Below are 21,698 nucleotides of genomic sequence, written 5' to 3' on the forward strand. Positions count from 1 at the left end.
AATGTTGGAACCGTTCGGTTGTTTTTTTGTACTTTCGCTTTAAATGACGTGCAATCATGCAGCCCACACTGAGGCGACGCTCTTTGTCAATAAAGACAACGTGGAAAGTGGCAAACTGCATGCAGGCGGTTGAGGATTAAATGATCTTCAGTCAGAAAGAGACTTTGTTCAATCTGTAACCACCTTAAAGAAGAGGAGCTGCAGCAGAGAGCTGCTCGGTCTGTGCGGACTCTCTGAGGAATGGCGTTGTTTTCACTCGGAGGACGTTTCTTTAAATGCAGAAGTGACATTAAGAGAGTCATGACAGCGATCCAGCCGTACTGGTAACTGCTTTCTGTTTGATATTTGCATGTATGGACTATATGCACATTGAAATGTGGACTTTAACCACGATGCTGCAGCAGTGAGCAAACAGGAAATGTCTGTCCTGCTGTTTGCAACATGTTCGTCCTTCTTGCAGAGTTTCTCTGAAGCCTTGTTTGGTTTAAAGCCACTAGATGGCGCAGTATGTCCAGGCAATGTACCATAATTCAGTATGCACGAAATAATATAGCTGAAATTGTTATTATAATCCATAAACATAATACAGGTCCCGCTTTAAGAACCATTGTAGATATATTTCATCTAATCTGTGAGTAGTATCTTAGTTGGTGATATTGGTATTATTTTCTTCAGCAGCCCTACAATTATTATTGGACATTTTCAGAATTAAAAAATAATTAAAAAAAACATTTTATTTAAAAAAAAAAAAAAATTCCATTATCAGATAAAAATACCCAAAAATATTTCTGATAGTAAAAATGTTGATAATTGATCATGCACAGCCTAGTTTTAAATGTTTATGGGCTTTCCCCTCCAAAAAACCCCAAAACATTTCTTAAACGAAAATAATTGTAATTACTATTCTATATTTTCTATGATCTCGAAAAAGGGTTCTTAAACTTATTAATCAAACTTTTATGGATAGCCTACTACTCTTATGATACACCTTATCGGCTTTTATCAATGCTCTTATTGTTTTTTTTTCATTAGGCCTATTAAATAATTGCTTTTTAATATATATATATATATATATATATATATATATAAATATATATATATATATATATATATATATATATATATAAAATTGAGAACAGGATTAGAATTTATTTATGTTTAAAATATAACTAAATATTGTTTCAGCAGTTTCAGACTCATTCTGTTTGAGCAGAATCAGTCATTTTTACAACAGCAAAGTCATAAACGAAATAATAAACAAACCTAAAAAATTCAATAAAATGATGAATAATATTCTAGAGTGAAGTTCTTAAAGAATGAAGAACACAGACATCAGTCAGTATCAGGGGTTGTTTGCCTCAGCCAGCAACTAAGTTTATAAGAATTTGCCAAATTTTAAGATACATGGCAAACTAAGATCAGAACAGTTAGACTATATACAGACAGCTTTTGTATTAGTTTGTTTGTAACCATTTTCTATTGGCCGAGCTAGCATGTTGTGCTTTCTTGTCTGGCGTTGTGTAATATAGCGGCGGTGGATGAGAGACTGAGGACAGAGCAGATTCAAATATGGCTTTTCTACATGTTTACATCATGTTTATGATTGTTGAACAGCTATTGATAATAGCTGTCAACAATTGGCTTTTCATAGTTATCTTCACTTTATCTACTGCGGCCTCTCTGCTCTGCTCTGCTGCAGCATGATAATAAATTACACCAAAACATAAAAAAGTACAGATAAAAGAACCGATAATGTCGTAGCTTATCAATACTACGGTCTTTAATAATTTAGCACCGGTGCCCGCGAGGTACGTGCTGGGTGTGGATTGACATGCCGTTCCAACACTTTCACATCCCAACTTGTCACATACCGCCGCTTTGTCAAGCCCCTTGGCGTCACTTTATTTTTGTCATCAAAACCACTATAGTTACCCTTGCCGTCACTTTAGGATTAGGCAACAAAACCACAATAGTTAAGTTTAGGAAAGAAATTCATGGTTGGGGTTAAAACTACTACGTTTGTCCAGTGAAAATGATACTGAACGTTGTGAACACGGGACACGAACGAACAGCTGATTGTAACGTGAGGCACAGGACACGAACCGCAGTCTCATGGATGAAAGCCTGTTCCTCACAGCAGGAGTCATGTTTAACAGCAAGTCACAGCCACCTGGTGGTGCAAACTGAACATTTACAGTAGGCAGAGGCAACATAGCTCTAACAATGCACAACCTAGAACAGCGAACAAGAAGACAACAATGTCTCATTCATCATGATTCAGTCAAAATTACAAGAATGTTTAAAACAGAAGCTGTAATTGAGGGTAATGGGGACCATGGTGTTGAGCATGTATCACAACCGCTGATCAAACATGTTCAAGGCCAATGAATCACAAGAACATTAGGCAAGGCAAGGCAGCTTTATTTGTGTAGCACATTTCAGCAACAGGGCAATTCAAAGTGCTTTACACAAACATTGAAGAACATTGCGGCAAAGTGCAAAAGAACATTAAGACATAATTAAAATATAAACATAAAAACGTTAAAGATTAGAAAATAAAAACAATCTCAAAATAAAAGCTATGATAGAAGCTAAAATAGAGTATAACACACAAGAATAAAAGCTCTAGTGCAGTATAAGATCATTATCTGGTTTAATAAAAGGCAGCAGCAAACAGGAAAGTTGTAAGCTTCGATTTAAAAGAACTAAGAGTTGGAGTTGGTCCTGCAGTTTTCTGAGAGCTTGTTCCAAATATGTGGTGCATAGAAACTGAACGCTGCTTCTGCATGTTTAGTTCTGACTCTGGGGACACTAAGCAGACCTGAAGAAGAGAAAGCCTGAACATATTGATCACTGGTATTTTCAGTGATTACCTCTGTCTGATCATTTCTGTGCACAGGAAGATTACTCTCAAAGAATACACAGGAATGATCAGACAGAGCAACATCCATCACTACAACCTTGGAAATGTTCAGGCCCTTTGATATGATTAAGTCCAAAGTATGCCCCCTATTGTGTGTTGGCTCCGTCACATGCTGAGTCAGTCCATACTTATCAAGAACCTGACAGAGTTCTTCGATGTTAAAATCACCAACAATGACTACACAGTGGAAGTCAACACAAATTAAAGACAGCAGTTCAGTAAAATCATCCAAAAAGTTTGCACGGTATTAAGGTGGCCTGTAGATATTCAGGAACAAAGCTCGAGAGGAGGAGTTCAGCTGAAGAGCGACATATTCAAAAGAAGCAAAATGTCCATAAGATATCTGTTTGCATTGGAGGGGAATCATTAAACAATATGGCAACTCTACCTCCTTTCTTATGCATTCTAGTTTCGCTCATAAAACTAAAGTTGGGAGGAGTTGACTCGATAAGAACAGCTGCACTGTTATTTTGGTCTAACCAAGTTTCAGTTAAAAGCATAAAATCAAGCTTGAAAAAAGTTTTTCCTGCCAAAGACCTGCTGTTTAATAAGGCTAGCTTTAATGTGCTAGAAGCATTATTATTATTATTTTGGACACGGTTTGGCTGGCAAGGAATCAATGCTAAATTTGATGAATTTGCACAATCAGTAAAATGCTTCCTGTTTCTTCGCTGATTCACCATTCTTTCAAAACTGAGATTGATGAAGCTCTCGTCACACAGCTTGCCCTGGATACAGTCAGGTGTATCATTAGCCTTGAAGCCTGGACCACGGCACATATCAATTTGTATTTGCAACATTTTGTACACAAACATCCTTATCAGGCTGAGGAGACAGAAGCTGATTCCATCGTGAAGGGGAAGGAGGTGGTGGATGTCGTGGTTGTGAAGATTGTACCAAAGTTGTTCGAGGTGGACGCCGAGGGGGGATTATGGGAGAGAAAATGTGTGTACGGCGGGGAGTTAGTTTTGTTCTAGCAGTGACCAGCTCCTCTATGTGGACAGAAAACTCCAAGAGGGGGGAGGAGGGAGAAAGGGTGACAAGCGAGGAGGGTGAACTGAATAGTGTTTGGGGGGGGTGAAGTAGGTGGTTCCTCACAGGCTTCGATTTTGGTGTACAGTGTGGAGGGGGGTGAAGACGCCTCCTCTTGTCTCTGCTGTATCCCATTATCAGGGCTGGCCTGGGGTGGGGGGTGAGATGGTTCTCCTTGAGGGTCCCTGGCACATTGTGTCGTGTCTTCCTCCAGTGGTGATTCCTCTTGTCTCGCGTCCTTGGCAGACGGAACAGATGAGTGACGCAGGAAGTAAAGTAGGTTATAGTTGAACAGTTTTACTCCTGACTTGTTTAGGCACAGTCCATCTGCCTTAGAGAGATGTCTGCGGTTCCAAAAAAAGTTAAAATTGTCAATAAAATGCACTGAGTGGGATTTACATGCAGTTGAAAGCCATGTGTTTAATCCCGGCAACCTGCTGAATCTCTCGGCTCCTCTTCTGACTGGCGGCAGGGGACCACTGATAAACACCTGAGCATTCACAGAGCTGACCGTGTTTAGCAGACCAGTAAAGTCCAGTTTCAGCACTTCAGACTGTTGTTTCACAACATCATTCGACCCAATGTGCAGTACCACATTTTTCCCATTTGGGTGTGCAGTCACAATATCCAGGATTTTTTCTGCCAGATCAGAGACCATATCTTTGGGGAAACAGAGTACTTTGATGTCTTTACTCCACATGCTTTTCACATCTTTAACAGCAGCATCACCCACAATCTGAGTTTGAGTTTGAGGCCCAATTGTTAGCTTTCCCTGTAGCCTTTTACCTTCAGAGTTGCTTTGGGTTCTTACCCTGCTGTGTGAAGAGATGAGAATATCAAGGGCATCAGATCGAGATCCAGGGTCCTGCACATCTGTTCTCCAGTTGCAAACTTGTTTGTTGGGGAGGTTTGTTACTCATCCTTCCTTTCACAGTTGTCCACGGTTGGACCTTACTTTGTACAGGGGTTGATGAGGCACTATGCTTGGATGCTAATGCAGGCCAGCCGGTCGCATCACATATCTGAGGGTGCTGGGTTCTGCCTGGGTCCTTTTCCTCCCATTTCCCAGGGACATGATTTACGCTTTGGCTTTGCACCAAGAGAGTTCCAGGGAGGACTACTAGTTGATTTATTGCCCTGTACACAGCCCCCTTGCTTCTTGGTGGTCTTGTTGCTGCTAATTAGTTTTCTATTAGTCTGTTCCTGTTCACTGTTTTGAGTCAGTGGTAGAGTGGTTTCATTCCCACATAGTCCATTCACCTCCACATTCACTTCGAGCCGGTGAATTTTTGTTTCCAGCACTGCAATCTTCTGTAGAAGTTTGTGGTAGTCATCCGTGGAGAAGGGAGGCATCTTGCTGCTGATAAGCTTTAGCCAAGCACCTCGCTCCCGTTCATTATAGTAGCCTACAGGCTTGTGCTGCTGATAGACAGTTTTTTTAAAATAGCGGTTTCTTTCATAAATTAAACTCCCAGTGATTTATAAGTATCCAGGACCCGCTTTCCAAAAATTTAGTAGCGAAAGAAAAATATTGCAACGAAAAAAAAAAGAAAGCAAAGCGGAGAGCGAAGTGGAGAGCAACGCAGCGAAGTGTCTGCAAAGGAGGAAGAGCCGGAAGCGAAAACATTAGGCCTATAGTGTTGTTGTTATTGCTGTAATTCTTGTCATATTTGGTTTTGCTGTAACTGTCAAATGAAAGCCAATGTTTTTTACTATTCTATTCTTATCCATCACCATGACAATTACTGCCACAGTCTACCTGTCTCTTTCCCTGCAGCTCTTCGGTGGTTTCAGGCAGGAAGCATGTTAATGGAGTGGATCTGTACTACGAGCAGACAGGCAGAGGGAAACACGCTTTAATGTTGCTTCCTGGTGCTCTAGGTAAATAACACAGCTCTTCTTAAACTGTCTGGCAAGATCTCTCACACACATACTGTATCTCTGCCTCATGTCCTTTATGTGTGTGTCCTCTAATCTTGTGAAAACCCTTTTCCACCACAGGATGCACTCGGACTGATTTTGGACCTCAGATGAAGTCACTGAATAAGGAACGCTTTACTCTAGTGGGCTGGGATCCCCGTGGTTACGGACAATCCCGCCCCCCAGCCAGAGACTTCCCCCCTGACTTCTTTGAGAGGGATGCAAAGGACGGAGTGGATCTGATGAAGGTCTTATCAATCTTTTGATCACACAAGGATGATAATTATTACAATCTGAATTGTAGAGTTTACTACAGTAAGGAGCTCCTGGGGGATGATATGGTGGGAAGGAACATGGGTTGGGAACACACAGCTTATTAATCGATGCCCTCTGTTTAGCAATCTGTGCACACAAATGTTCATGTCGGTATGTTTTTTTTTTTTCCTATGCCTCTGTGCCAATTTTAGTGGTCAAAGGTGATTGTGACCTCACAAAACACATTTTTGACCATAATTCAAGAATTCATATGCTAATTATTACAATTTCACACAAATGTCTAACAGGATACTATTATGTAGTGATCACATTTTTGACAGATATGGATGGAAACTGCAACTTGAGTTGTTGGCAGACGCATACAACCATGAGGCGGTATTTCTAGTTTACCATATGTAATTCACCATCTAGCAAATATGTGCTTCGATCACCTAATGGTGTGATGAGAAGAATGGAAGCTAATTCGCATCTGTCTGTTCAATATTTTAATGCATTTGTTACATGAGAGACTTTGTTAGTGATAGTATAGTATTTTTTATCTTATTGACAGGCATTGGGCCATGACAAGTTCTCTCTGCTGGGTTGGAGTGACGGAGGAATCACTGCTCTGATTGCAGCAGCGAAGAACCCCGACCTGATTAACCAGTTGGTTGTATGGGGATCCAATTCGTTTGTTTCCCAGCAGGATCTCAAACTTTACAATGGTAATCTTCCAATGTAATCCCAAACAGTGTGAACTGTGCATGATGTAATCTGTTTTAACCGTGTATTGTGTGTCCTTGTGTGTGCATGGGTTTCTGTGGGAACACATAGTGGTCCGTGATGTCTCACAGTGGAGCGTGAGGATGAGGAAGCCAATGGAGGAGCTGTATGGAGCAGAAATCTTTGCTAAAACCTGGGGGGCCTGGGTGGATGGGATCGCACAGTTTGCAAAAAGACCAGAAGGTACTGAATCCATGTTGTTATAGACTCATTACATAAGTGAAGTTGAAATTGATAAACATTAGAAATAATAAAATCACAAGATGGAGGGGAAATAATGTAATTAATGCAATTATAAAGGAAGTTGTTTTATTGATGATGTTTGTATAGTATTGATAATATATAAATACTGTGATTTTGCAGTGTTTACCATAGCGGATGTGTAGTAAGAAACACAGAACTGAGTGAATTTAGGTTGGAAGATATTTATTTCTGCCACGAGATCACTATTACTTTTATAAACAAGGAACATATGGAGAATAAATATGAGATGCTCCTTAATTTTGTTATGTTCTAATAAATATCAGATGAAAAGAGTAAAGCCAAAATGTTTACTTAAATTTGCTATTGATAATATTGAGAACATTCAGCTACTAGATTTTGCACTCTCCCTCCCCCCTTCCATTGCATTCACTTCACAACAAGTGGTTGCCAGTTCGTTGCACAACCTGCATATTTTATGGTCGAGTGGAGTGAGACTCAGACAGACATGTCAAGTGATGAATCGTTCGTGGTAAAGTGATGAAGTCATTGTGTGCTCACAAGCCTTGTTGTAATTGAGAACTGAACATCTGATATCTTCCACAGAGATAAACAAAACATTCATTTAGGACCCATCAAACTTTTTAAAATGATTAATTCACAAGCATAATTGTTTTTTTCAGAAAAAGTCGTACTTTTATTCGGCACCTTTCCAAAAGCTCTGTAGACGTATTCTTTTTAAAAAACATTTGTCAACGTAAAGATATTATCAAAAAGACCTTTAAATGTCCTCTGGTCAGGGAGTATCTGCCTGGAGCTTCTGCCCCTAATCAGCTGTCCAACCCTCATCCTCCATGGAGAGAAAGACCCCATGGTGCCCAGTTTCCACCCGCAGTTCCTCCTCAAACACATTAAGGGGTCACGGTGAGACCGCATTCACACACACACACACACACACACACACACACACACACGCACATTTAAACAATAATATTACAATTACCTCAAATTCAGGAAACAACACATGTGACATGTGTATAAACCCATTTTTTGTCCCAAATCTAGACTACACCTGATGCCAGAGGGTAAACACAATATCCACCTGAAGTACGCTGATGAATTCAACAAACTGGTGGAAGACTTTCTGGAAGACTGATCGATTAATTAACACTGTGAACTAATGTCTGATCATTTTGTGGAGAGGTATCAGGGTGCAAATATTTACACAATGTCTTAATTTTTCTTATTGATTATTTAATTTCTACTCTGTTTTCATGAGGCATTAACTGTTAAATACTGTATATTTTACTTTAAAATGTCAAAGTTCATTTCTTTTAATAATTTGATTTATGAAACAAGTAGAGGTGAGTTATTTCTCAAGTTATGTTACTCTGTAAAATTTGCTGTAATTGCAACTAATACAATGTTAGAAAACATCCACTAAATTTAAGCTATAATATACAGCTGTATCAATAGCTATAACCTTACAAAACTGAAATTAAGATATTGTAAAATGTTAATAACATTAGTTGTTTATTTTGTACCTTACAAAGCACAGTAATATAAACTCATGAAAAGGCAGTGACATTAGCTGCTAACTTTGGCGATTACAAGACTAATGTTAATGATGTCACATTTAAAAGGATTTATTAGCAATAAAAAAATCATTGCTTACAATTTATAAGCCCTTATTAAAGTGATACCAAAGTTATAACATGTTGAATTATGTTAAATGTTTAATTTACACAATAAGCAGTGGTGTAATGTAACCAAGTACATTTACTTAAGTACTATACTTGATTAGAATTTTGAGGTACTGGTAACTTATTTTATTATTTCTATTTTCAGTCACTTTATACTTCACTACATTTATTTGCATTATACTTTTATATATATATAAATATATATAAATATAATACATCATAATGTATTAGTTGTTTTATATTGTGTATTAATAAGCCATATCTGCAAAGTAACTGGTAAATAGAGTTGTAATATGCATATATATGCATTTAACATATATATATGCATATATATGTATATATAATGCATATATATTGTAATATGCATGTATATATATGCATATATATGCATATGCATATATATACATGCATATTACAACTTTAGTTACCAGTTACTTTGCAGATTTTGCTTATTTATACACAATATAAAACAACTAATATGTTATGATGTATTATTATGGAGCTCCACATTTACCAGCTGCAACATTAATGTGATGAAGACATCAATGCATCACTAATTATAATCCAATTATATTATTCTGAAATAATTGCATGAAATTCTGCATGTACTTGTACTTTTAGTACTTTAAGTATATTTTGATACTCATACTTTTGTTCTTTAACTTAAATCAATACAACCGTGTTGAGAAAACCGCTAGTTCAATGTCGCTGGGCATCACCACCCTATACCATTAGTGTTACTTTAATTGACGGCCAAAACATAGCGTTAGGTGACAAAAATACTCAGTGCCCATCTGCCCTGCTGGTCTTGTCTGGTTGTCTTTTCCCTTTTTATGTTTGGGATACATGTCCATGTAAGAGTAAAACTGAAAAGCAATTTGGCTAATCCAGTGTAAACGCTTTTTGATTTATTGGGGAAAAGTGTTACAGCTGTCCCTGGTCTCCGCTATGGTCATTGCGTTGTCGAGTGCAGATTCATAGAACTCTAGTCTGCGATGGTAACTGATGCTGAACACCTAACCTGCTCCGGAGCAGGTCATGTTTCATATAGGAGATCAACTCGCATAAAAGCACCGCCTACAGACCAATTAGAGCTCAGTACGCAGAGCGTATGATAATATTACACAAATATGAAGAAGTTAGTCATAATCCAGACTAAAAGCAACACAGTTTAAACTGACAAATGCAGGAAGGACAGCTGGCTGTATGCTGTGGGTGCTTACTGCTTTGAATTATGTTTTTATATTTAGAAACATAATATTTTTTACATGCTTTATGGTCCGTTTCACACCGCCGGAGTCGGGGATGCAGCTGAAAGAAGGCTCAAATACTCATACACGCTACAGTATTTCATTACCAAAGGGCATAATAAAGTGTAATGGTTTCATCCATTATATTCTCAAAGTTTTGTATAATATCACTGCCCTATCTAGACAACTATATCTGACTTTTGAGTATTCCGTTACATTAATAAGTCTGTTCATTTATGCATTCACAAATTTTTTGCTAATTGTCCTTCCTGCATTTGGCAGCTTCAACCGTGCTATTTTTATTCTGGATTATATGTTTAACTTCTATTTGTCTAATATTATAGTTTGCTCCTCTTCTGTAAAATGTGACGCTCTGCTGACAGTAGACTTGTCCATGTTTGCAATTGGTCATATGCTGCAAACACCGCCCCTTTTATGTGAAAGCGCTCATAGCCAGATTGAGAAACCCTGGGTTGATTTACCGAGTTGATAACCACCGTCATAGGACCGCTTAGCGAGATCATGGTTGTTAGGGTTAGTTAAGCCAGATAACGAGAAGATACCCTGGGTATGTTGAATTTGCTTCTCAGTACAGACCTCTGCTGTGGTGCTTGTGTGTGATATGCTGCAGATGAGCTTGGCTGATTGGCTGAGTGGATGATTGCTCCGGGAAGCTGATTGGTTCCAGCCTCCAAGCTTGAGGTTTAAAGGGCCGGCTTCCCTCAGGCCATGTGGGCTTACTTCTCTCCAATTCCAGCCAGACTGCTTACTTTAAAATGACAAAGTGTATATATATGTATATATATATATATACACACAGTATACTGTATAGTGTATGTTTATATATACAGTATACTGTATATATATAGGGTGACTTATTTACCATATTATGTAACTCTAACATTTGTTGCAGCTAATTGTGGCTAATCCAATGTTAGAAAACAAACACTCATGTAAAGCTAAACTATACAGCTCTATCCATAGATGTAACATTACAAAACGGGAACTTAAGATATTGTAACATGTCAGTAACACTTGTTGTTAATTTTGTTTGACTGTGTGTCATCTTTTCTTTAACCCCCCTCATGGAGGTAGAGGAGGGAGGGGGTTGAAGCCCTCTCATTCAGCAACTCAATTTCTATTACTGAATAAATCTTACACACGCAAAATCAAAGTTCCCTCCTCACTAATTTCAGAGTTCCTTACTTTGCACGAAACAGACACATATCAAAAACTATATAACCACTAATATTCTGATCAAACATTAGTATCAAAATTGTCCAAATTTAATTCTAAGTCAAGTTATTACTCATTCTCAACAACTTTCAACTTAAAATATTACATCTATTGATCATCACTGATAAAACATTAAAAACGTATTACAATACCATTAATGATTATACAACAAAATATTCAGTAATAAACATTACCAACCTTAAAATCAGTTTTACTAAACTTATAACAAACGTTACATTCAATTAGTTATCCTATTACCTCCTGATACCGTTAGGTGGCAATGTTGTTTCATCGCAGATTCGTTGACTCTCAGGGTCACTGAAAGGTCAAGACCTACGCAACTATGGAATTCCAAATGTTAGGGGAGTGTGTGTGTGGGACGGTCTTCGTTGAAAAGATCACTTTGAGGTCATCAAGGAGTTAACAGTTTTCGTTGATTTAAGCGAGAGAGGATTCTCCCAGAGTCATACAACTTTATCTTCCCTGGATAATGTCAAAATCGACACTCGATGGTCGATTGCAGAGTTTACGTTGTCTTAAGAAAACAACTTGTTCCTTCTTTCTAACTAAAACATCTATCAGTGACCAAATCTTCCTGGACAAAAGAATGTGGATTTCTCTTCCCAGTAGATGCAAGATGAGATAAAATGCTTCTCAAGAGTAGCACGCACCAATCTCGCTACATCTTTTTGGGAATAATTATGTCCTTGTTTTTGGCACTTATATATAAGTTTGGCACGTTCGGTCAAAAAAGAGACCAAAAAACAGCAGCAAAAGCACTGGAGCCGACTTCATCTTTAACCTCCAGCGTTCATCTGTCTAAAACACGGTCAAACATTACGACTCCTAAAACAAGTACTTAAACAATACTTAAAACAAACAAACAGACATACAGAGACATGCATGCTGCATACTTTTACTTAAGTAAAGGATCGGAATACTTCCTCCACCACTGTTAATAAATGAACAAGTGGCTGGACTAAGTTTATGTGTGGACTCCGTAGACAGTCATCTTGATGCGCTGGATGAAGGCCTAAATGGTTAGTTCACCCAAATCATAATAATGACAATAATAAACTTTATTTGTATAGCAACTTTTACACATGGGATGCAACTCAAAGTGCTTTCCATAAAATGGCATTCAAATGTTTAAAACAGTTCAACAGATGAAAATGTTGCAAACAAATTGTTTCAAATGCCTTTAAATGGACTTGCATTTATATAGCGCTTTTCTATTCTCTGCCTTCGGGAGCAATTTGGGGATCTTGCTCAAGGACACATCGACATGTGAGCCAGGGATCGAACCACCAACCTTCCGATTCACCTCCATACCATTATTGACACACAGTACACCTGAACTGAATGGACTGTAATGCTGTGCAATATGCTGCCTTCCACTGTGTAATTGTCTGAAATATATTAATTATTTATTTTTTTAAATATTTTGAGAGTTACAAGTTCTTTTGACATGGTCATGGAGCATATATACTGTATATTTGTATTCTGGGGGTATCGTTCCTATGCAGAGGGTAGTTTAGTTTATTTATTGACTACATTGAGGGCGTTTTATATTTTGATAATTTATTTATTTATTGTGTTGAGTTGAATGTGCTACTTATTTTGTACTGTAATTACCTTATGCCTTTTCTACCTTTTTTCTTTTCTGAAAGCTGACTCGGTGTAAACCACTCAGAATTCCAATGTACTTAGGTGCAAATGGCAAATAAAACTCTTGAATCTTGAATCTTGATTGGTGGACTATCTGCTCTAGCCTCTGAGCCAAAGCTGCCCACGTTTAAACAGTGTTGTAAATAAAACCTTTTAGTAGGATTCAAAAAAATGGAAAAGGCAACAAAATACTACTAGAACTACTCAACAGCAAGATAAAAAAAAGTCATGATGTGTCTTGAAAAAAAAAAGTTATTTGTTGAATACTTGTGGGCAGGCTATTCCACAGTTTTAGCTGAACAACATCAACGGCATCGGCAAAGCAAGGAAGCCCCTTGAAGAACACACGCGCTAGCGATATTAGCACCTATTTCAATGTAGTAGCAGCAAATGTTACTGTGTGTTGCTTTTAAGTAGTAGAGTAATTATGTTTGCTTACTTTGATGGATGCAACGTTTTACCAACGGGAAAAGGCACGGTTACACATGCGCAAAATTAACATGCCTCCTGTTCACTTCCATTCTACACTGTGTGCACAATTATTAGGCAAGTTGTATTTTTGAGGATTCATTTTATTATTGAACAACTACAGTGCTCTCGGTCAATCCAAAATGTTAACAAACCACAAACCTGAACATTTAAGAAAGTAAAAGTGAGGTTCTGGCTTTCTTAGGAAAATATATAGGTGTGCAGAATTATTTGGCAACTATTAGTGTGCAGAATTATTAAGCAACTAAATGAAAAACGAGAATTTTCCCATCTCACTTGTTTATTTTCATCTGTTAAAGTGAAAATAATAAACAAACAACTCAAAATTTACAAATAAACATTTCTGACATTTCAAAGAAAAAATCAGTGACCAATATAGCCACCCTTCTTTTCAATAACAGTCATAAGCCTTCCATTCATGGAGTCTGTCAGTTTCTTGATCTGTTGACGATCAACTTTTTATGCAGCAGCAACCACAGCCTCCCAGACACTGTTCAGAGAGGTGTACTGTTTTCCTTCCCCGTAAATCTCCCGTTTAAGAAGGGCACACAAGTTCTCAATAGGGTTTAGGTCGGGTGAGGAAGGGGGCCATGTCATTATTCTTCCATCTTTAAGGCCTTTACTGGCTAGCCACACAGTGGAGTACTTCGATGCATTTGATGGAGCATTGTCCTGCATAAAAATCATGGTCTTCTTGAAAGATGCAGACTTTTTCCTGTACCACTGCTTGAAGAAAGTGTCTTCTAAAGACTGGCAGTAGGTTTGGGAGTTGATTTTGAGTCCATTTTCAACCCGAAAAGGTCCAACCAGCTCATCTTTAATAATACCAGCCCATACCAGGACCCCACTTCCACCTTGCTGGCGTCTGAGTCGAAGTGGAGCTCTGTGCCCGTTACTGATCCAGCCACGGGCCCATCCATCTGGTCCGTCAAGAGTCACTCTCATCTCATCAGTCCATACAACCTTTGAAAAATCTGTCTTCAGATATTTCTTGGCCCAGTCTTTACATTTCAACTTATGTGTCTTGTTCAGTAGTGGTCGGGTTTCAGCCTTCCTTACCGTGGCCATATCTCTGAGCACTGAACATCTTGTACTTCTGGGACCTCCAGGTAGGTTGCAGTTCTGGAATATGACATCACTGGAGGATAATGGGTTCCTGGTAGCTTCACGTTTGATTCTTCTCAAATCTTTGGCAGTTAATTTGCATCTTTTTTTCTCAACACGTTTCTTGCGACCCTGTTGACTATTTGCAACGAAACGTTTGATGGTTCTGTGATCACGCCCCAATATATTAGCAATTTCAAGAGTGCTGCATTCCTCTGAAAGACTTTTTACAATTTTTGACTTTTCAGAGTCAGTTAAATTTCTTTTTTGGCCCATTTTGCCTGAGGAAAAGAAGCTGCCTAATGACTATGCACATGTTGATATAGGGTGTTGACCTCTTTAGGCCACACCCTCCCTCATTACACAAATACACATCACCTGATATGCTTAAATCCAACAAGCATTCAAGTTTATACAGCTTGGAGTTGGAAAATATGCATAACAATTATGATAGAGTCAAAATATTCACTTGCCTAATAATTGTGCACACAGTGTATGTGAGTGAAGGGGGGAAAAAACATTCACTTCTGGTGGTGAAGCAAATTTGCATCTTCACATTTGTGTGGAGTTCAACTTTGGTGAACTTTCAGTGCGAATATTGCCTTGGCAAGCAATGGCCACTCACCTCATGTCCACACAGATGAACATGATTGGTAAATAAACGCCATGTTATAAAGTATTGAAACTTTGTATATCGTTTGTTCGGAGCACACCTCTAAACAATTCTTACCAATTAGCAGCCAGTAGCGGCTAAAAGTATGGGACACTACACTGTGTGTGTATTTTTGTACCGCTTCATCAAGATGTAGTGTGTTAAAGTCAGATGTCTAATATGCTTGTTTGTTTAATTTGAATAATTGCATTGATAAAAAGTGAATCAGACTAGCATAATTTGAAATTGAATTTATTAGTTGGAATTCCAATAAACTTGAAACCTAATGTAATATTATGAAATTTAACTCTGAAACTATATTTGATCCTCACTTAAAATCGATCTTCCACATTCAGTTTTCACAATTAAAATTAAATTCTTGCAATTCAATTTCAATTTACTGAGACACACATAGGCGGAGACCAGGGACAGTTGTAACATGGGACGGCTGTAACAATTGACTAAGCTGTGTAAATTTGCTGTTGTACTGTTGCTGTTTACACAGGTTAAACCCAGTTTGCTGATATCAACAAACTTCGTGTCTAGCTCCGAGCATTACAGCGAGCTGGTGGCCAGAGGTGCTGCTGGGTCTAACCTTTAAACATTCAAAGTTTGCTCAACAAACTGTCTGTTGCTGCCGTTAAACAGGTTAGATCAGCCTGTCATCACAGAAATACGTGAAATGGTGGTGGCACGTAGTGTTACAATTGCATGCCGGCACCATGGAAACAATGCCAATGGAAAGGATCCTTTGCCATGGTGGACACACAAACTCCCTGAAGGTTCAACTGAAAAAAAAGGCCTTAATCAAAGTCCGCGTAGGGAGGAGGTTGGGTGGATGGATGGATGGATGGATAGATGGATGGATGGGTCAAGCAAGGGACTTTCACCTCAGAGACCAGTGTTGCATTCTGCCCATAGCGAAACATGATTAGCGTGCTAGCGATATTAGCACCTATGTCAATAGCAGCTATGTGTTAACGTTGTGTAGCTCCAACAAACTCGACATGATAAGTAAAGGAGCTTTGGGATGAGTGAAGTGACTGAGAAATTGATGTACACTCAAGCCCCCAGGAAGAGCGCCAGGCTTTGAAGCAATTTGTTCTAGTGGAACAGAAATATTCAGCAGCAGTAATCACACATTCTGGGATTGTGTTGTAGCCTAGAGGTTTTATATAACTATTTTTTTGCTGCAGACAATGTGACTTGCTTGTATCAACGTTTGAGATGTATAGCACAAATGATCACCTAATGATTGTTGAAGCAAAACATAGCAATACTCCTGTTGTGCTATTACTACTTTATATAATATTTCTTACGATCTTCCAAGATATAACTACGTTTATATTTAAGTTGTGCTGTTGTTCACGGTTTTGTTTAATGTCAACCTCGGGTAATCCCCCCCAAAAAACTTGTGGGTGGAGTCAGATGTTTGACTCCTCACATCTTTGTCAATAAAGGCAAGGTATAAAGTGACAAACTGACTGCAGGCAGTGGAGGATTACATGATCTTCAGTCAGAAAGAGACTTTGTTTCATCTTTAACCACTTAAAGAAGAGAACCTGCAGCAGGAATGGCGTTGTTTTTACTTGGAGGACGTTTCTTGAAATGCAGAAGTGACATAAAGAGAGTCGTGACAGCAATCCAGCCATACTGGTAACTACAGTGGAGGAAATGTGAGAGACAGAATATTTTAAAAAAAATCCAGAAAATCACATCATATAAAAGTTATAAATTGATTTGCATTTGATTGTGGGAAATAAGTATTTGATCCCCTAGCAACCAGCAAGTATTCTGGCCCCCACAGACCGGTTAAATTAGTCCTCTCGCTTTAAGAAAGTACTCCGAATCTCAACTCGTGACCTGTATAAAAGACAACTGTCTCAACTATTTATAAGACACTCACTTTAACCTGACAGTAGTGCATGATCAGATATGAATCAATATTCTGTTACTGTACTGCCTATTTCTCGCCTCAAATGTTTTCAGAAACATATTATAGTGTACTGTTTAGCTGTAAAATGACAAAGTTTGCTCTAGCAGGTGGGTGGTGCTCGTTTTTGGCTCGACTGTTTCGAACATGGCAGATGGAAAGAAAACTTTGCAAACTTTTCTCATTTTACAGCAAAACAGTACATGAAAGCGAAAGAACGAGCAAGACACGTTGCTCATGTGAGTACATCCCAGTACGAAACACACAGGCATCATAGCTTCAGTGAGAGAGACTTAACTTGCGCGACTTTTGGGTCTGTCTCATGCAATACTGTCAGGATATGGTGACAGTTTTGTGAAAAAAAAACAAAAAAAATTTTTTATCATATTTGCTCAAAGTGAACGACTGCAGATTTATTCTCGGAGTTATGCAGAGAGAAAACAGAAAATGTCTGCCCTGCTGTTTGAAACATGTTTTTCCATCTTGCAGAATTTCTCTGAAAGCTTGTTTGATTAAAGCCACTAGATGACGTAGTATTTCCAGGCAATGTACCATATAGTATGTACGAAATAATAAGAATAATATGAAAATTGTCTTAACTGTCTTAAATGTCTTAAATGTTAACAGGCTTTTCCCCTACAAAATAAAACAAAAAAAGCATTTCTTAGAGGAAAATAATCGTAATTACTATTCTATATTTTGTATGATCTAGAATAAGATCAGGCATGTCATTTATATAATATCCATCAGGACATTTAGACACAATATCTGCACAAGTCCATAAGACTCTTTCTAAACTGAAGCATTTTTCTGTGTAACATTTTTTGTAATTTTGTGACCATCAAAGCAAAGCAGTCATCATCAGTGCAGCTTCATGTTTTATTAAAGTATCCTTGCTGGCATGTTCAGGTCAGAGGCCCTCCTCACAGCAGGAGTCATGTTTAACAGCAGGTCACAGTCAGCTGGTGGTGCAAACTGACAGGACAAAATGCCATCACATTTACAGTAGGCAGAGGCAACATAGCTGTAACAATGCACAACCTAGAACAGCGAACAAGAAGACAACAATGTCTCATTCATCATGATTCAGTCAAAATTACACAGATGTTTAAAACAGAAGCTGTCACTGAGGGTAATGGGGACCATGGTGTTGAGCATGTATCACAACCACTGATCAAACATGTTCAAGGCCAATGAATCACAAGAACAATAGGCCTACAGTGTTGTTCTTATGGCTCTAATTCTTGTCATATCTGGGTTTGCAAATGAAAGCCAGTGTTTTTCACTAGACAGAACTATTCTATTCTTATCCATCACCATGACCATTACTGCCACAGTCTACCTGTCTCTTTCCCTGCAGCTCTTCGGTGGTCTCAGGCAGGAAGCATGTTAATGGAGTGGATCTGTACTACGAGCAGACAGGCAGAGGGAAACACGCTTTGCTGTTTTTTTCTGGTGCTCTGGGTAAATAACACAGCTCTTCTTAGACTGTATGGCAAGATCTCTCACACACATAATGTATCTCTGCCTCATGTCCTTTATGTGTTCGTCCTCTAATCTTGTTAAAACCTTTTTTGTCTTTTCCACCACAGGATGCACTCAGCGTAGTTTTATACCTCAGATGAAGTCACTGAATAAGGAACGCTTTACTCTAGTGAACTGGGATGCCCGTGGTTACGGACGATCTCGCCCCCCAGCCAGAGACTTCCCCCCTGACTTCTTTGAGAGGGATGCAAAGGACGGAGTGGATCTGATGAAGGTCTTATCAATCTTTTGATCACACAAGGATGATAATTATTACAATCTGAATTGTGTAGTTTACTAAGAAGGCCCCGTGGGGGATGATATGGTGGGAAGGAACATGGGTGTAAATCTGAGAGAATGGATTGATAAATTATAGTTCAGTTTAGTGTTTAGTAAAATATAAAGAAAAACTTTGAAGCAAGTTGCTGGAATGTAATATATTTTAAATTAAGACAGTATTAAATTGTCACATCATGTAAATGAAAGCACAGTCTAATAACTGGCTTCAGAATAGTAGTGAAAAGACTATAATATCCTTTATGAATCACTAAATAGACACAAAACATGCAAGTCAAATCATTTTGCTGTGGCACAATTACTCTTTAAATGTTGAAGCACAAATTATAACTCAAAATACCTCCTTGATCTGTGCTTTATCTTCAGATGAAGAAACTATGCATTATCAAATATGACTTGAATAAATTGAATTGATACACTGCTCTGAGTGGCTGATTTATGCAGGAAGCATTGGCACTGTTTTTCTTACACTGATGATAATCCCGATAGCTAAATCCAACACACAGTTTATTAATCTATGCCCTCTGTTTAGCAATCTGTGCACACAATTGTTCACATCAGAATTCATTTTATTATTACCATGTGTAATTCACCATCTAGCAAATATGTGCTTTGATCACCTAATTCTGTGATGAGAAGAATGGAAGCTAATTCGCATCTGTATGTTCATTATTTATTTTTGTTGCATATGAGACAATAGAGACTTTGTTAGTTATAGTACAGTATTTTTTATCTTATTGACAGGCATTGGGCCATGACAAGTTCTCTGTACTGGGGTGGAGTGCCGGAGGATCCACTGCTCTGATTGCAGCAGGGAAGAACCCCGACCTGATTAACCAGTTGGTTGTATGGGGATCAAATTCTTTTATTTCCCAGCAGGACTTCAAGGTGCACCAAGGTAATCTGCCAATGTAATCCTAAACTGTGTGAACTGTGCATGGTATAATTTTTCTTAACTTTGATTGTGTGTCCTTTTGTGTGCATTGGTTTCTGTGGGAACACATAGGGATGCGTGATGTCTCTACGTTTTCTCCAGAGATAAGAAAGGAATTGGAGGAGGTGTATGGAGCAGAGGTCTTTGCTAAAACCTGGAGGGGCTATATAGATGGGATCTTGCAGTATGCAAAAAGACCAGGAGGTACCGAATCCATGTTGTTACAGACTCATTACACAAGTGAAATTGAAACTGAAAACCATCAGATATAATAAAATCAAGAGATGGAGGGGAAATGCTTGTATTGATGATGTTTGTATAGTATTGATAATATATAAATACTGTGAGTGTGCAGTAGGAAACAAAGAACTGACTGAATTTAGGATGGAAGATTTTTATTTCTGCCACAAAATCTCTACTACTTTTATAAACAAGGAACATATGGAGAATAAATTTGAGATGCTCCCTAATTTTGTTATGTTCTAATAAATGTCAGCTGAAAAGAGTAAAGCCAAAATGTAAACTTAAATGTCCTCTGGTCAGGGAGTATCAGCCTGGAGCTTCTGCCCCTAATCAGCTGTCCAACCCTCATCCTCCATGGAGAGAAAGACGAAATGGTGCCCAGCCTCCAGCCACAGTTCCTCCTCAAACACATCAAGGGATCAAGGTGTGACCACACACACACCCGCACACGCACACGCACACGCACGCACACACACATCACAACAACAACAGTTTTACAATGACCTTAAATTCAGGAAACGACACATGTGACGTATATAACCCCTGTTTTGTCCCCAATCTAGATTACACCTGATGCCAGGGGGTAAACACATGTTCCATGTGACGCACGCTGATGAATTCAACAAACTGGTGGAAGATTTTCTGGAAGACTGATTGATTAATTAAAAATGAATTGGAAAAGAACCAGGGTCTTAGGATCCCTTCGGTAGCAATTTGGGGTTAAGAGTCTTGCTCAAGGACACATCGACATGTGACCCGGAGCAGCCGGGGATCAAACCACCGATCTTCCGATCGGTGGTTTGATCCCGCCCCCCATGTATTTGTGTACGTGCTCTCAATTTCTCTGTGCATGTGTTGTTGTGGATCACTTATCTCTCTCTGCTGCTGTGGTGCCTGTGTGTGATTGGCTGAGTGGATGATTGCTCCGGGGAGCTGATTGGTTCCAGCCTTCAAGCTTGAGGTTTAAAAGGCTGGCTTCCCTCAGGCCCTGTGGGCTCACTTCTCTCCACTTTCAGTCAGACAGCCAACCAAGGCCTATTAAAGGAGGCTGGGACACGGGCAGACACGGGTCTTGTGGTATGGGGTATAACACATGTGCAATGTAACTGGAGCTGCGGTCGTGCGTTGCGATATGCTCAATTTCAGTGAGTGCAGACCAGATTTTACTGCACATGTGTTGTACCCCAAAGATATGGCGCGTTAATGACACTTGACCTAGCCTCTTTCAATAGGCCTTGCTGCCAACAAGGATGTTTAGTGAGCAATGCACTAAATCTGTCAATTGATATAACAGCCCAGGTTCAGTAGGGGTGGGTAGCACTTTTGGTTAGCCCTCTTTTCTCCTGTTTTCAGTTAGAAGTTAGATTAGCATTTTTCCTGTTTTCTTATTTAATCTAGGTTGTTTAACTTTAGTTTTACTATTGTTTATCGTTTTGCTGCTAGCCCCCCCTGAAGCTACAAGTGTGAAATAAACTTTTAAAAGGGCTGCAAATTCCTTGTTGTTGGTTCTTGTGAGCTGGGGAGAGGGGAGACTCATTTTTCATGTTGCGC

At 38.8% G+C, this 21,698-nt stretch overlaps 1 protein-coding gene and 1 long non-coding RNA gene across 3 annotated transcripts; both read left to right on the forward strand.

Moving 5' to 3' along the window:
• The first annotated feature begins 62 nt into the window (after window positions 1-62).
• bphl (biphenyl hydrolase like) lies at window positions 63-20,816 on the forward strand. Of its 2 annotated transcripts, none has more exons than XM_037770440.1 (7): window positions 63-323; window positions 5,733-5,836; window positions 5,957-6,123; window positions 6,702-6,855; window positions 6,965-7,096; window positions 7,915-8,038; window positions 20,711-20,816. In XM_037770440.1, the coding sequence occupies exons 1-7, from the start codon at window positions 241-243 to the stop codon at window positions 20,799-20,801; spliced, it is 855 nt and encodes a 284-aa protein (XP_037626368.1). In that variant the 5' UTR covers window positions 63-240; the 3' UTR covers window positions 20,802-20,816. The 2 variants fall into 2 exon arrangements, with proteins under 2 accessions (XP_037626368.1, XP_037626366.1); XM_037770438.1 differs by lacking the exon at window positions 20,711-20,816 and adding an exon at window positions 8,180-8,825 and having other exon boundaries at window positions 64-323.
• On the forward strand, window positions 10,070-11,288 carry LOC119488631. Its single transcript, XR_005206998.1, has 2 exons — window positions 10,070-10,474; window positions 10,512-11,288. It is a non-coding gene; the product is annotated as an uncharacterized LOC119488631 (long non-coding RNA).
• Window positions 20,817-21,698: the final 882 nt, after the last annotated feature.

This window comes from Sebastes umbrosus, chromosome 5 (genome assembly GCF_015220745.1).
Source record: "Sebastes umbrosus isolate fSebUmb1 chromosome 5, fSebUmb1.pri, whole genome shotgun sequence".
Classification (NCBI taxonomy): Eukaryota; Metazoa; Chordata; class Actinopteri; order Perciformes; family Sebastidae; genus Sebastes; species Sebastes umbrosus.

What these genes read in the sequence shown, in the direction of transcription:
- bphl (XM_037770440.1), top strand. Translation starts at nt 241, where the DNA reads ATGGCGTTGTTTTCACTCGGAGGACGTTTCTTTAAATGCAGAAGTGAC. An exon ending in ACGGAGTGGATCTGATGAAG is followed by an intron (nt 6,124 to 6,701) that starts GTCTTATCAATC and finishes TCTTATTGACAG; the next exon opens with GCATTGGGCCATGACAAGTT. An exon ending in GGATCTCAAACTTTACAATG is followed by an intron (nt 6,856 to 6,964) that starts GTAATCTTCCAA and finishes GGGAACACATAG; the next exon opens with TGGTCCGTGATGTCTCACAG.